General features: G+C 43.6%; 1 protein-coding gene across 2 annotated transcripts; it reads right to left on the bottom strand.

The window, feature by feature from the left end:
* Positions 1 to 572: 572 nt before the first annotated feature.
* LOC124145712 (cytochrome P450 2J2-like) lies at positions 573 to 16,596 on the bottom strand. Of its 2 annotated transcripts, none has more exons than XM_046515602.2 (8): positions 16,163 to 16,596; positions 11,697 to 11,922; positions 8,916 to 9,042; positions 6,758 to 6,920; positions 4,356 to 4,492; positions 2,316 to 2,412; positions 1,583 to 1,789; positions 573 to 925 (listed from the first exon to the last, which is right to left on the bottom strand). In XM_046515602.2, exons 1-8 carry the CDS (start codon positions 16,497 to 16,499, stop codon positions 750 to 752), a joined length of 1,470 nt encoding a protein of 489 aa, XP_046371558.2. In that variant the 5' UTR covers positions 16,500 to 16,596; the 3' UTR covers positions 573 to 749. The 2 variants fall into 2 exon arrangements, with proteins under 2 accessions (XP_046371558.2, XP_048257018.1); XM_048401061.1 differs by lacking the exon at positions 16,163 to 16,596 and adding an exon at positions 15,350 to 15,375.
* Between the last annotated feature and the right edge of the window lie 29 nt (positions 16,597 to 16,625).

Genomic DNA, 16,625 nt, shown 5'->3' with positions numbered 1-16,625 from the left:
GTGTTGATATATTTGATATCAAAAGACACGAGGGTGAGATTTTATTTATCATCCAACATCATTCTTCCAACTTTTTAGTTTGTAGACAGTAATATGCAGTGTCTTAAGTGTAAAAAGTACTGCTTACAGCTTCAGTAGCAGAGCCATTAGTGATGTCATTTGATTGTGACGTCATGGTAACCAATGACGTCACAATGGTTTGCAATGCATTGTGATGCAATTTCATTGCAGCGATATCTACAGTGTAGATATCGCTTGATCTCACCCAAGCGATATCTCCTGTGGGAGCCAATTTTGGACGATAAACAACAAACCACAACTATAACGTCATGATTCCAAATCCCCGTTTTTAATATGGTACCAAACGAACTGAGATAATTATTATATTTAGTAGATATTTCTTCTGGGAACAAACAAGCTACAGACCCGTGAAGATTCCGGGGTAGAATTGGTCTTCAGCAACTCATGCTTGCCGTAAAAGGTGATAAGCTTGTCGTAAGAGGCGACTAACGGGATCGGTGGTCATGCTCGCTGACTTGGTTGATGCATGTCATCGTATCCCAATTGCGGATCGATGCTCATGATATTAATCACTGGATTGTCTGGTCCAGACTCGATTATCTACAGACCGCCATCATATAGCTGGAATATTGCTTTGTGCGGCGTAAAACAACAAACAAACAAACAAACAAAAACAACCATGGTTATAGTTGGGGGCTTACAAATATTTAGAGTAGTGCACGATGTCTTCATCTTTTCTCAGCAATAAGTTCATAAGGAAGGGGAAAATATGTAGCACCAATGAATCCTTTGAAGTTGAGTGTGTCACCGTCTGGCTTTCTGAAGGTGAAGTTCTGTAGCATATTGGCGAAGTACATAAGTACCTCCATCCTCGCCAAGGTCTCTCCAGCACAAACACGTGGCCCTTTAATGAAACAAGCACTTGCATACACAGTGGAATGTCATTAAATAAAACTCCATGAAGTAGCTACATCGTTGGGGGAGACTTAATGAAAGTTTCTTTGTTGTCTTGGCATTCCAAACAGGTTTTGGTTTTTTGGTTTGTTTTTCTTAGTTTGCTGTTTAACGCCGCACTCCAGCTATATGACGGCGCACTTAGTAAGAGTAAGTGAGTGAGTTGTCTTCAGCAACCAATGCTTGCCGTAAAAGGCGACTATGCTTGTCGTAAGGGGCGACTAATGGGATTTTTTGGTCTGGCTCGCTGACTTTGTTGATGAATGTCATATTCCTTTTGCGTGGATCGATGCTCATGATATCAATCACTGGATTGACTGGTACAGACTCGATTATTTACAGACCGCCGTCATAGCTCGATTATTTACAGACCGCCGTCATATAGCTGGAATATTGCTGAGCGCGGCGTTAAACAACAAACCAAACCAAAGCATATAAGAAATAATCGACTCGTGGGAGTTGTTTATCGTACAATAAAACGCTGTGTTTTATTGTACGATAAACAACTCGCCCCTCATGGTTTATTCTCCCTTCGGTGTTTTATTGTAAGATAAACAACTCCCACCCATCGTTTATTTCTTAATAATTTGTTAAAATGAAAACTTACCAATAGAAAATGGAATAAAAGCATCTATTTTCTTGAGTTTGCCCTTTTCGTCCAAGAACCTCTCCGGTTTGAATTCATCTACATCGTCCCAGTACTTGGGATCTTTGTGGACGGAGAGGACGTTGACGAGGACGATGGTTTCATTGGGGATGTTATAACCAGCAAGAGTGGTGTCGGCATTTGTACTGTGTGGGATGAAGAATGGAACTGCAAGAAAGACACACTGGACTATACAACAATATCTTATTTTCCCCTCGTTAGTTCGTAATGTAATAAGAACATTATTTCAAAACCTTTCAGCATAAATATCATTATGTTGCAAAAGCTGTTATAAATCGGTAAATGAATTCAAATGTTTGATTTCACGTATCCCTCTTATAATTAGGGGGCACGGGTGGCCCAGTCGTCTAAGGCGCCGCGATTCGCTGTGCAGAGTTGCGTCCCTTGGGCACGCCAGAAACCTATGGTTGTGGGTTCGAATCCCTGTTCGCCCCGATTATGTTTCTAGGTTGGTCAGCACCATACCTGTGCTCGTAGGTTTCACCGAAGTGGTAAACGTCTGAGACCTGCATCACTTCGGGCTTTCCTCCCACATGAAGCTGACACGCCGCGATATAACTGGAATACTGTTAAAAGCGGCGTTAAACCCAACTCACTCACTCACTCATTCGTGTTACAGAATTACAGTGTAATAAAGGAACCAAAGACCAGAGTAAGCAATGTATCAACATACCCACTGGAGAAAGTCTCAATACTTCATTAATGGTTGCTTCCACATAAGCCAGGTTAGCTCTGTCAGAGAACGTGATCATTCTCCCTCGGCCGATATTCTGAAACGTAAGCGAATGCTTCAAAGCTTTGGTCTGTATATAAGTGGGGCGCTGGGGTGGTCCTGTGGTTAAAGCGTTCGCTCGTCCCGCCGAACACCAAGGTTCGTTCCCCACATGGGTACATTTGGTGAAGTCCATTTCTGGTGTCTCACGCCATGATATTGCTGAACTGTTGCTAAAAGCGGCGTAAAACCATACTCACATAAAAGGTTCAGTTATATCATGGTATATGTCAGCTCAATATGATTTGTTTGTGTGTTTGTTTGTTGTTTAACGTCGCACTCAATGGCCGATATCTCCGTCTCACCAAAACGCAACAGCTAGATATCTACGATTTGCTACAATTCTGCGAAGTGAAAGTGTACGGAGGGTTAACATATGACAATAGTTTGTGTAAGTCTCCCTTTTGATTTATTTGTTTTCTTGATGTTGAACGCCGCAATCACCAATATTACAGCTATGTGACGGCGGTCTGTAAATAATCAAGTCTGGACCAGACAATCCTGTGATTGATATTATGCGCATCGACCCACACAATCGGTTGGTTTTTGGTTGGTTTGTTGTTTTACGCCGAACTCAGCAATATTCCAGCTATATGAAGGCGGTCTGTAAATAATCGAGTCTGGACCGGACATTCCAGTGATTAATATCATGAGCATCGATCTACGCAATTGGGATCGATGACATGCATCAACCAAGTTAGCGAGCCTGACCACCCGATCCCGTTGGTCGCCTTTTTACGACAAGCATAGTCACCTTTTACGACAAGCATAGTCACCTTTTACGGCAACATGGGTTGCTGAAGACCTATTCTTCCCCGGAATCTTCACGGGTCTAGCTCAACATGAAAGAAAAGTGATATAGAATATTGCCGCCTGGCGAAACCATTTGCAACGAGGACAGTATACTCCTCACGAACTTATGATCGTTACAGGGCGAATCTGGAAATCGAACCTATATTCAGCGAATCCTGGTACGTGGTGGGGAAGTATCTCAACACATGCATGGAGTCGCCAAATACTACATGGCCAACCGTGTCCCCAATAAAACAAGGCGACTCTTGCAGTAACAAATGCACGTGTCTTAACCTTATGTAGGAATGAACCAGGATTCTCTTCTGTTGCATTGAGATACGTACAGAGGGGATACTGCTAGAAACGTCATGATGCCGTAGAACGCCTCCGTGGTTTAGTGGTAGTGCGTCCGCCCGAAGAGCGGAAGGTCCGGGCCGCGTCATACGACAAGATGTTAAAAGATGGTACATGTTGTTACCCTGCCTGGCGATCGGCATTAAGGGGCTAAAACAAGGACTGGTCGGCTCGGAGTCATTATACTGTGTCTGAGTGGGGTATTCAGATTAAACTGCGGCATGGTATCTCAGTGGGCTAGCACTATAACATTGTCATTAGTCCGAACTAGTACAAGCAGCCACACACGCCCGTGCATGCACGTCGCTATGTAAGTAAGACCCCATTTCACCACCTCACCTCTTAATGCCATAAATCGCATAGTGCGTAGTTCTCTGGACGTACTTGGGTTATATATTTTTTCAAATGGTCAACCCTTGGGCGGTATAGAGCCTAGTGCCTTCATCAATACGTCTCTGTGTTCCGTATATGCCAGGGGGGCACAGGTGGCCCAGTCGTCTAAGGCGCCGCGATTCGCTGTGCTGAGTTGTTTCCCTTGGGACCTATGATTGTAGGTTCGAATCCCGGTTCGCCCCGATTATGTTTCTAGGTTTGTCAGCACCATACCCGTGCTCGTGGGTTTCACCGAAGTGGTAAACGCCTGAGACCTGCATCACATCGGGCTTTCCTCCCACATTAAGCTGACACGCCGTGACATAACTGGAACACTGTTAAAAGCGACGTTAATCCCCATTTCACCTCACCTCACCTATGACACTCGATCATGTAACACCTATGGGTAGGGTAACCGCTTACGTTATCAATTTCCTCTTGACATTTTTTCTGTATGTCTGGGTACTTCATCATGTACAGCAGGGCCCAGTTCACTGATGTCGACGATGTTTCCGTGCCAGCCAGAAACAGGTCAACGATGAGACGCAAAAAGTTTTCGACTGTGCAACAGAAATATTAAATACTTTATTATACTTTATGCAGAGGAAAATAAAAAACAAAAACAGAGTTGACTCTATTCTTATCACAAACATATATATGACAGTAAAACATCTTCATCTCGAAGACCAGCTACACTATATCGAGTTAACCGTATTTCGAGACAAACGGACTGTCGATATATCGAGTAACTTTAAAGGAAAGTGGGTTAATTAGGTTTCCGTTCTTAGCTCAGGCTGCATAAAATAATCCTCAGGACATTTTTCCTCAAAAAGTGGGAAGGGAGGGAGAATTTAGAATTTAGGTCTTGAAAACAACAGTGACTTGGGATGAACTCTTTTATTTTTAACCCACCAATAATACCAACAAAGTCAATTGGGCACACATGGATCACATATAATTTTCCTCTTTTAATTTAATGTCACTTATGTTATAAACAGAAACTTGAATTTAAATTTTTCTATTAGCAATACAAATGCCTTACAAACAGGATTTAAAGTGACGCGCCGGTGCACGAGAAATATTTCCTTTTTTTGTTGGACTTATATAGTTCTCGTAACAGAAACATAGCTCCGCTGGATGTATGTGCATGGGGTGGGGGTGGGGGTGGGGATTGGGTTGGGTGGGGGTGGGGGTGGTACTGCTACGTTCTTAATATTACAACAGTTTCAAATTGTACTTATTGCTTCAGCCGTACGGAGCAAGCATGTGGTAGGTGGCCCATATGACTCTTTGTGTGTAACTCTTTGGAGTAGTGTAGGGAAATTGAATGGAAAATTTTGACAATATTAATCTGGAAAAAAAAATCCCGCTATTTGGAAAAATTTGGAGGACAATCGCTCAACAAAGCGATGGATACAAACCGTACTGCTAAGTGCGTAAGTTCAAGACTTGTTTGTCGGATATATTTTATCTGAACAATAGTGACGATTTTACCCAAATCATATATTTTCACTTTAGTTATTAGATTAAGACGTTGGGATTCCGGATTAGAATAAGTCCGAAGCAACGAGGCGACTGAAAGGACGGGGTTGTAGGTCTTAGTGATTTGGTTAATTGCCTGTCATCGAATACCGACGGCGTGGCAGGTTTCTCATTGTATTAGTAGGTGAGGTGAAATGGGGTTTAACGTTGCGTCCAGGATTATTGCACTTATAAAGCGACGTGCATCTACGTGTGTGTGTTTGTGTGGCTGCTTGTACTAGTCCGGACTGATGCCGAGTTATAGTGCTAGCTCACTGAGATACCATGCCGCAGTTTAACATGAATACCCCACTCAGACACAGTATACTAACTCCGAGCCGACCAGTCTTTGTTTTAGCCCCTTAATGCCGAGCGCCAGACAGGGTAACAACAAGTACCATCTTTTAACGTCTTTTGGTATGACGAAGTCGGGGACCATTGTATCAGTATCTGGTGTGTCTGGTACATGATTCGAACAGTTCGCCAAGTATCATGTGACAAGACCGCCTCAGTGGTCTAGTGGTAGAGTGCCCGCCAGGAGAGCGGAAGGTCCGGGCTTCGATCCCCGGCCGCGTCATACCAAAAGATGTTAAAAGAAGGTACTTGTTGTTACCTTGCCTTGCGCTCGGCATTAAAGGGCTAAAAAGTGGGCGGCTCGGAGTCAGTATACTGTGTCTGAGTGAGGTCTTCATGTTAAACTGCGGCATGGTATTTCAGTGGGCTAGCACTATAAAATCGGCATTAGTTCAGACTAGTACAAGCAGCCTCACACACGCACACATACGTGCATGCACGTCACTAACTATGCTGGTCATAAGAAGCTAATTGGTCATAAGGTGAGGTGAGGTGAAACAGGGTTTACAGCGATAGAAACTAACATTTTTAGACCACTAGTCCTTATAATGATAACATATAGCAAGACCCTTACAAAGGTCAAATTTGTACCAAAAGACGTTAAAAGATGGTACTTGTTGTTACCCTGTCTGGCGCTCGGCATTAAGGGGCTAAAACAAGGACTGGTCGGCTCGGAGTGTCTGAGTGGGGTATTCATGTTAAACTGCGGCATGGTATCTCAGTTGGCTAGCACTATAAATCGGCATCCGTCCTGACTAGAACAAGCAGCCACACACACTAACATGCACGTCGCTATATAAGTGCAATAATATTGGACGCGACGTTCAACACCTTTTCACCTCACCTCTCATCTGAAGCGACCACCCCAGAGACCCTGTCGGCTCTACACGTGGAGACATCGTGTGAGGGTAAAAGATTTGTATTTTGAGACTACATAATACATGTCTTACGGCTGTAGGCTTTGTTGGTCTGTCCCTCGCCGTCACGCATCTGAATGTACAGATCCACAAAGTCACGGATGTTGTTGGGGTCATACGACTGTTCGTGCTCTTGTACGACGCCCTTGACAAACTCACACAGTCGCTTCATGTGGCCGAGAGACACTCGGGCTTTCTGTAATTGATTGACGACATAAATCAGTTACCATTTACATTAGTTTACTGATCTGTCGTCCAAGACTTTCACACATGTAGAAAAGCAGTACATTTGAGTTCGAGTTTTAAATATTTCCGTAATGAAAAATTGAGTGAGTCAGTGAGTTGGGTTTAATGCCGCTTTTAACAGTGTTCCAGTCATATCACGGCGTGTCAGCTTAATGTGGGAGGAAAGCCCCAAGTGATGCCGGTCTCAGACGTTTACCACTTCGGTGAAACCCACGAGCACGGGTATGGTGCTGACAAACCTAGAAACATAATCAGGGCGAACCGGGATTCGAACCCATAATCATAGGTTTCTGGCGTGCACAAGGGACGCAACTCTGCACAGCGAATCGCGGCGCCTAAGACGACTGGGCCACCCATGACGTATACATTCCAATGTATGTTTATTTCGAATAAAGGCGACAAAACCCTTACCATGGTCGTATAAATCCCTGCTAAAAGAGGAGTCGATTGTATGATTCCGACCATATCATTAGCACGTGTTAATGAATCACTGTTACATAGTGATGACACCAGGTGTTCGCGAAAATGTTACAGTATCCTGCTCCTCCGGTGGCAACCGTCACAAACATAAAAAAAAATTATGCAAAAACTCTTTGTTCACAAAAGGTTTTTTTTGTTTTTTGTTTAAAATAATTCAGTCCATCCAAGTTAAAAATTTAACCCTTTCTGCTAAGTATATAACGCTACATGTACAACGAACGTTATGGCTTGACCAACTTGGAACTGGAGGAAAGAGAAACTGGCGTGCGTGGACGAGAACACCAGGACCCACTTGCACAAACCGATCTTAGCGCTAAGATGATCTTAACTCCTATACTTTAACATAGGCTTACAATAGTCTTAGTGCTAAGATCGCTTTGTGCAAGTGGGCCCTGGTGTCATCACTATTTGAGGGTGATGCACAAACATCTGCTCGTGATATAGTCGGAATCGTACAATGGACCCTGTTTTGGCAGATATTTCTTACGATTTTGGGAAAGATTTTGTCGCTTTTTATTTACAGTTCATGTGCAAAATAATCTTATTAACACTCATGGTAATATGATTTTCTCACTGATGTGTTTGCACAAACGACACTGAACATATTTTCAGCAACCAAGTCAGAGTTAAAACTGTTGATATAGGGTTTTCATCACAATCGTCTTGTATTGATGGGAATTGTGAACTCTGGATCACGTGTAACATAAATAAAAGCGACAAAACCCTTTCTATATTCATAAGAAATTATACAATTTATTTACAAACAAATTATTTTTAAAAACCCAATGAATAACAATTTCTTATTAAAAACATTCCATGGTGGGTCCTAATCCAATTAATCACAGGGTAGAATAGGTCTTCAGCAACCCATGCTTGCCATAAACGGCGACTATGCTTGTCGTAAAAGGCGGCTAACGGGATCGGGTGGTCGAGCTCGCTGACTTGATTGATGCATGTCATTGATCCCAATTGCGTGGATCGATGCTCATGTTGTCAATCACTGGATTGTCTGGTCCAGACTCGATTATTTTTTTTTTACAGACCGCCGTCATACAACTGGAATATTGCTGAGTGCGGCGTTAAACAACAAACAAGCAAACAGATTATTAAAAGAACAAATTATTTTAAAAGAGAGTCCATGGTCGATCTCAATCCAATTAATCACAAATTACTACAAAGGAAATTGGCCGCCTCCGTGGTCTTGTGGTAGAGCCTGGAGAGCGGAAGGTCCGGGGTTCGATCCCCGGCCGCGTCATACCAAAAATGGTACTTGTTGTTACCCTGTCTGGCGCTCGGCATTAAGGGACTAAAACAAGGACTGGTCGGCTCGGAGTCAGTATACTGTGTCTGAGAGGGGTATTAAATATTAAAAAACAAAACAATTTCACCTCACAGAGGAAATTATTTCAAAAGTGCGTCCATGTTCGACCAAATCAAATGAGTCAAGCGAATAACGACTAAATACCTGTTGCGTTGATGGGAGCATCCTCAGTAATGGTATGGCATAATAAGGGTTGAGACTTCCTGGTGACTTGACCACGTCGTTAAGGAGACGCATCAGTTCATGAAACTTCTCATCGTGGTAGTCATATCTACAGTGTCAAAAACAGAAACACCTATCAGTGGAGTCCCGGGGGAGTTCCGGAAAATATATACTCTTCAAATAAAATAGGGGATACTTGCACATAACTTAAAATTTCCAAATTGTAAGAGATATTAGTTCCCAATAATAGTTGTATGGATATAATGAACGAATTGGGAACAGGTTACAACCGGTGGTGAAGTAGGCCCAGCTAGAGTTGCATTGGAGCCAACACAGTCTGTGTGTTAAAACTACAACCACTGTTGTTTTTCAATTGCGTTGGTCCGTGGTCTTGTGGTAGAGCGTCGGCCCGGGCCCGGAGGGTGGACGGTCGGGGGTTCGATCCCTAAAAGACGTGAAAACATGGTACTTGTTGTTACCCTGTCTAGCGCTCGGCATTAAAACAAGGAGTGGTTGGCTCGTAGTCAGTATACTGTGTCTGAGAGGGGTATTAAATATTAAAACTTCGGCATGGTATCTCAGTGGGTTAGCACCATAAATCGGCATTTTTCGGGGGAGGGGGGAGGAGGAAGGGGAGGGGACAAGCAGGGGTTGCTGAAGACCTAGTCTAACCCGGGTCTTCACGAGTTATGTACCTGGGGGGAGAAAGAGGTTCATATTTGTTATTCAGTCCCACTGAAATTACAAAATATGTTTTCTTTGTTTGTTTGTTTGTTCGTTTATTGTTTAGCCGAAATATTCCGGCTATATGACGGCGGCTCTATGACGATTGAGCTCATGTTCATCGATCCAAAATTGGGATACGATGACATGCATCAACCAAGTCAGCAAGCCTGACCACCCGATCCCGTTAGTCGCCTCTTACGACAAGCGTAGGTGCCTCTCACACTGTCATAATTATTCATGGACCTGACAACACCATCTCACATCACATTATTGACATCAGATGACAAAATCATGGTGTGAAATCCTCAGCTTCTTTCTTTACTTTGAGAAATACACCAGATACATAGTTCAACTCAGAGCTCCAGATAACTTTTTGAGCAATTGAGTTTTCACATTGAAGGTTTCTATTTTTATTAGGTTATTGCATTTTTCATTGGGTTACCAATATTTTTTCACTCATCTTTTCATCCCTCTATTGAGTTTTCAAAAAGCGTGACGATCTCATGCTATAGTTTTATTTATACATCATTTTCAGTCAAGTGGAATGTTACACTACAGTCGGATATTAATTTCAACAAGGACTTCAGTGCAAGCATTGGGTTTCTCGTGTCACAGATGATTTGGTCAATAAATGTATTTTATTTATTTTTCGATCATTCGATGAACATGCACACACAAATATTGTTTTGAAGAAAATAATGATTTTTGTCATAGACTGTCGAGTTCCCAAGATCAAGAAAAACGTATACCCGTATTTTACGTAAACATGGCATGACAACCTGGTCGATTTTAGTTGCCTTGGTCGATCAGCAGTGGATCGTGGGGAGCTATTCTAACCAATTGGTGACGCCACCACTCTTTTGTCTGGTCCAGAATCAGTTATTAAGAAACTGCCTCCGTGGTCTAGAGGTAGAGCGTCCGCCCGGAGAGCGGAAGGTCCGGGGTTCGATGCCCGGCCGTGTCATACCAAGACGTTAAAAGATGGTACTTGTTGTTACCCTGTCTGGCGCTCGGCATTAAGGGGCTAAAACAAGGACTATTCGGCTCGGAGTCAGTATACTGTGTCTGAGTGGGGTATTCATGTTAAACTGCGGCATGGTATCTCAGTGAGCCAGCACTATAAATCGGCATCAGTCCGGACTAGTACAAGCAGCCACACACACACACACACGTACATGCACGTCGCTATATAAGTGCAATAATCTTAGACGCGACGTTAAACCCCATTTCACCTCACCTCACCTCACCTTGTAATAAATAATTCAGAATAACGTTTAGAATAAAGGACCACTCATCTGCAGCTCGACACTAATATTCATAGTCTTGTATTCGTTGTTCCTCGTTCGTTTTTGTTCTAATTAATTACGGTTAAATTTTACCCCCACTGTGGTTCTGTAAACATTATTTCTTAAAAACAAACTTTTCCAATGTTCCAAATATCGACGGGCATCGGGGTAGCCTTGTGGTTAAAGCGACCGCTCGTCACGCCCAATGTCCGGATTCGATTCCCCACATGGGTACAACGTGGGAAGCGCATTTCCGGGTTCACTTGCACAAAGCGATCTTAGCGCTAAGACGATCATAACTCCCATTCTTTAACGTAGTCTTACGACAGTCGTGGCGCTAAGATCACTATGTGCAAGTGGGCCCTGGTCTCCCCAGCCATGACATTGCTGAGGGGGCACGGGTGGCGCCGCGATTCGCTGTGCAGAGTTGCGTCCCTTGGTCACGCAAGAAACCTATGATTGTGGGTTCGAATCCCGGTTCGCCCCGATTATGTTTCTAGGTTTGTCAGCACCATACCCGTGCTCGTGGGTTTCACCAAAGTGGTAAACATCTAAGACCTGCATCACTTGGGGCTTTCCTCCAACATTAAGCTGACACGCCGCGATATAACTGGAATAATGTTAACAGCGGCGTTAAACCCAACTCACTCACACACTGATATTGTTGAAATATTCAACAATATCAGTGAGTGAGTGAGTTGGGTATTGCGATGAAGATTCATTCACTCCGAATGTGGAGACTCCAACTCACCTCTCGCCGAAGATGAGGCTGCAGATGATGTTGCCGGTAGCTACGTCCATGAAGTCGTGGAAATGGAACCGCTTTCCATCACTCTCTGAAAGGATGGTGAGGATGGCGTTGACCTCGTCCTTCACCTTGTCCTCTACGCTACTCTTCCCCATCCCAAAGTCCCTCATGGTCTGAAGGCTGAACCTCCTTAAGTCCTTCCATGCCTGGCCGCTGCTCATGAAGATACCTGTGAGTGAATGATTTAGAGTATGATTTTACGCCGCTTTTCAACACTATCACAGCTGGGGACACCAGAAATGGTGAGTGAGTGAGTGAGATTTTACGCCGCGTTTTGCAGTATTCCAACAATATCACGGCGGGGGGCTCTAGAAATGGTATCATACATGAGTGAGTGAGAGTGAGTGAGATTTTACGCCGCTTTTCAACACTATCACAGCTTGGGACACCAGAAATGGTGAGTGAGTGAGTGAGTATGATTTTACGCGCTTTTTGCAGTATTCCAACAATATCACGGCGGGGGGCTCTAGAAATGGTATCATACATGAGTGAGTGAGAGTGAGTGAGATTTTACGCCGCTTTTTGCAGTATTCCAACAATATCACAGCGGGGGGACACCAGAAATGGTGAGTGAGTGAGTATGATTTTACGCCGCTTTTTGCAGTATTCCAACAATATCACAGCGGGTGGCTCTAGAAATTGGTATCATACATGAGTGAGTGAGTGAGTGAGTGAATGAGATTTTACGCCGCTTTTTGCAGTATTCCAACAATATCACAGCGGGGGGGGGGGGGGCACCAGAAATGGGTATCATACATGAGTGAGTGAGAGGTTTTACGCCGCTTTTTGCAGTATTCCAATAATATCACGGCGGGGGACCCTAGAAATGGTGACTGAGTGAGTGAATGATTGCGGAAAGCCGTTGCGGAAAGACGTTAAAAGCATAGTATGTGGTGTTCAGTATTATTGAGATAAAAAGGACTGGTCGGCTCGGAGTCAGTAATGTGTGTGGTAGGGGTATCCATGTCAAGTCTTTCTAGTTGAGGCGGACTGCCTCCGTGGTCTAGTGGTAAAGCGTAGGCCCGGAAAGTGGAAGGTCGGGATTCATACCAAAAGACGTTCAAATATGGTACTTGTTGTTACCCTGCCTGGCGCTTGACATTAAGGGGCTAAAACAAGGACTGGTCGGCTCGTAGTCAGTATACTGTGTCTGAGTGGGGTATTCAGGTTAAACTGCGGCATGGTATCTCAGTGAGCTAGCACTGTAACTCCGGCATTAGTCCAGGTACAAGCATCCAGGTTATCCAAGCATCCAGGTACGTCGTTATATAAGTGCAATAGTTTTGAACGCGATGTTAGATCTCATTTCACATCTCCACACTTTTACCCTTGGAAGGAAATTAATGCGACTTTTACCCTTGGAAGGAAATTAATGCGAGTGTGAGTGTGTTTGCGTACCCGTTCTCATTTCTGCCTCGCACAAGACGTGTATTATCTTCGCACTAGGATAGGGTAATCTATTGGATAAAGCGTTTGCTCGTCACGCCGAAGACCCAGTTTCGATACCCCACAATGTACAATGTGTGAAGGACCCGTGAAGAGTAGAATAGAGTAGGTCTTCAGCAACCCATGCTTGCCGGTAAAGGTGACTATGCTTGTCGGGAGAGGCGACTAATGGGATCGGGTGGTCAGGCTCGCTGACTTGGTTGATGCATGTTATCGTATCCCAATTGTGTGGATCGATGCTCATGATGTCAATCTCTGGATTGTCTGGTCCAGACACGATTATTTACAGACCGCCGTCATTTAGCTGGAATATTGCTGAGTGCGGCGTTAAACAACAAACAAACAAACAAACAATGTGTCAAGACCATTTCCGGTGCCTCTCGCCGTGATATTTCTGGAATATTGCTAAAAGCGGCGTAAAACTATACTCACTCACTCACTATCTTCACACTGATAAACTGCAGTCGTATGTTGTAACTGTTAACGAACACTGAGTGTGTTACGATACGCTTTGTACCTTTGGACTCCGACACACACGACTCCCCTATTACTGAGGACACATGAAGCCGCTGTTCAAGGTCATATAACGTACCGTAGATAATCCATTTAGAGCACCTGTGCTTATCAATAACAGACTCTTTTCGTATCTGTGTTTTATCCGGAAGTGATGGGAAGGGACAACTACGGGACCGACCATCTGATATCCTGGGACGGGGGTCTGGGGTTTTATCGATATTCTTGGCACTGAAAATTCTTGAAAAATTAATGATGCTTCAGACTTGGAAAAAAAGAACTTGTCTGGCTCAAAAATTACAAAATAATATATAGGCTCATAGTTTTAATTTAAAAAATATCTTGTTTTGCAGCTGTAACTTAAAACATATCCAATCTCCAGAAAAAATGCCAGGATTCTCCCCCAGATTTATCAAATGGTCAGTCCCTTTCATTGGCAATATCTATGGTATTACCCACTGGGTAAACATTAAGTTGTACACAAGTAGTGAATGCCTGTCGAGTCAGGCAATCATGTGGTTGGCTTCACGAACAACTATACAAAATGTCAGTTCACATATGACAACCCGATAAAAAGTAGTCAGCTCCTTTGGGTTGTCCCGTTGGGATTCTGGGTTATGTTTGTCTGAAGTCTCACCGACTTTACAGATCGGGGGGTCAGGCTCGGTGACTTGGTTCATTGCGCGTCATCGTACCCCGACGGCGTGGATCGTCGCTCATGACATCAATCACTGGATTGTCTCGATTACTTACGGGCTGAGTGCGGCGTTAATGAACAAAGGAAATCTTAAGTATACAGTGGATGACATATGTACAACTTACTGTCGTTGGTTTGACTGACCCACCACATAAAATATGCACGTCTTAACCTCTTTAATTTCCACTTAAACTGTGCACGACATACCCTCTTTAATTTGACTGACCCACCACATAAAATGTGCACGTCTCAACCTCTTTAATTTCCACATAAACTGTGCACGACATACCCTCTTTAAATTGACTGACCCACCACATTAAATGTGCACGTCTTAACCTCTTTAATTACCACATAAACTTTGCACGACATACCCTCTTTAATTTGACTGACCCACCACATTAAATGTGCACGTCTTAACCTCTTTAATTTCCATATAAACTGTGCACGACATACCCTCTTTAATTTGACTGACCCACCACATTAAATGTGCACGTCTTAACCTCTTTAATTTCCACATAAACTGTGCACGACATACCCTCTTTAATTTGACTGGCCCACCACATAATATGTGAACGACTTAACGACTCTTATTTAAATAATGTTTTTGTTTGTTTGATTTTAACGCCGCACTATATTGCTATATACCAGCTATATGACGGCGGTCTGTAAATAATCGAGTCTGGACCAAACAATCAAGTGATTGACATCATGAGCATCGATCCACGCAATTGGGATACGATGACATACATCAACCAAGTCAGCGAGCCTGACCACCCGATCCCGTTCGTCGCCTCTTACGTCAAGCATAGTCGTCTTTTACGGCCACCATGGGTTGCTGAAGATCTATTCTTACCGGGATCTTCACGGGTAGTTTCCACATAAAATGTAAATTTTCCCGGCTTACCCTCTTTAATTTCCACATTAAATGTTGACGACTTACCCGCTTTGATTTGACTGACCAACCACATAAAATGTGCACGTCTTAACCTCTTTAATTTCCACATAAACTGTGCACGACATACCCTCTTTAAATTGACTGACCCACCACATAAAATGTGCACGTCTTAACCTCTTTAATTTCCACATAAACTTGGCACGACATACCTTCTTTAATTTGACTGACCCACCACATAATATGTGCACGTCTTAACCTCTTTAATTTCCACATAAATTGTGCACGACATACCCTCTGTAATTCGACTGACCCACCACATAATATGTGAACGACTTAACGACTCTAATTTCCATAAAAAAAATTTTTGTTTGTTTGATTTTAACGCCGCACTATATTGCTATATACCAGCTATATGAGGGCGGTCTGTAAATAATCGAGTCTGGACCAGACAATCCAGTGATTGACATCATGAGCATCGATCTACGCAATTGGGATTGATGACATACATCAACCAAGTCAGCGAGCCCGACCACCCGATCCCGTTAGTCGCCTCTTACGACAAGCATAGTCGTCGTTTACGGCCATCATGGGTTGCTGAAGACCTATTCTAACCGGGATCTTCACGGGTAGTTTCCACATAAAATGTAAATGTTCCCGGCTTACCCTCTTTAATTTCGACATAAATTGTTGATGACTTACCCGCTTTGATTTGACTGACCAACCACATAAAATGTGCAAGACTTAAGTATACAGTGGATGACATATGCACAACTTACTCTCGTTGGTTTGACCGACCCACCACATCAAATGTGCATGTCGTAACCTCTTTAATTTCCACATAAAATGTTCCCGACTTACCCGCTTTGATTTGACTGACCCACCACATAAAGTTAGGCCGATGGCTGAAGCAATCAGCTTGTGTAACGAAGGCGTCACGGACCACATCAAATCCACTGAGAACCACCACCAAGTAGCCACCGACGTACATGCGGAACACCTTCCCGTATTGTTTGTGATAGCGGGCGAACTGCTCCATCCGGTTCCCCTTCATCAGGAAATCCAGGCTGCCGAGGAACGGTATAACAGGAGGTCCGGGCGGCAGGTTTTTAGGCTTGGAAATAACATAATAGGCTATGCAAAATACAATAAGAAATACTAGCACCGTCGGCAAGTCCATTCCAAGCAGGAGCGCCATGGCTGAGGTATAGATGAGGGCCCAGTACTTTCTACGCAGAGCACAGCACAGTAGACAGGGCAGTAGTCAGGTCACTGCCGCCTGCTATCAGTTTCCAGCTCGAAGTATGTCATGTCTGATTATGTA

This window comes from Haliotis rufescens, unplaced genomic scaffold (genome assembly GCF_023055435.1).
Source record: "Haliotis rufescens isolate VD_foot unplaced genomic scaffold, xgHalRufe1.0.p SCAF_21, whole genome shotgun sequence".
Classification (NCBI taxonomy): Eukaryota; Metazoa; Mollusca; class Gastropoda; order Lepetellida; family Haliotidae; genus Haliotis; species Haliotis rufescens.
The sequence above is the reverse complement of the archived record's forward strand: the minus strand, read 5'-3'. Positions and strand labels throughout refer to the sequence as shown.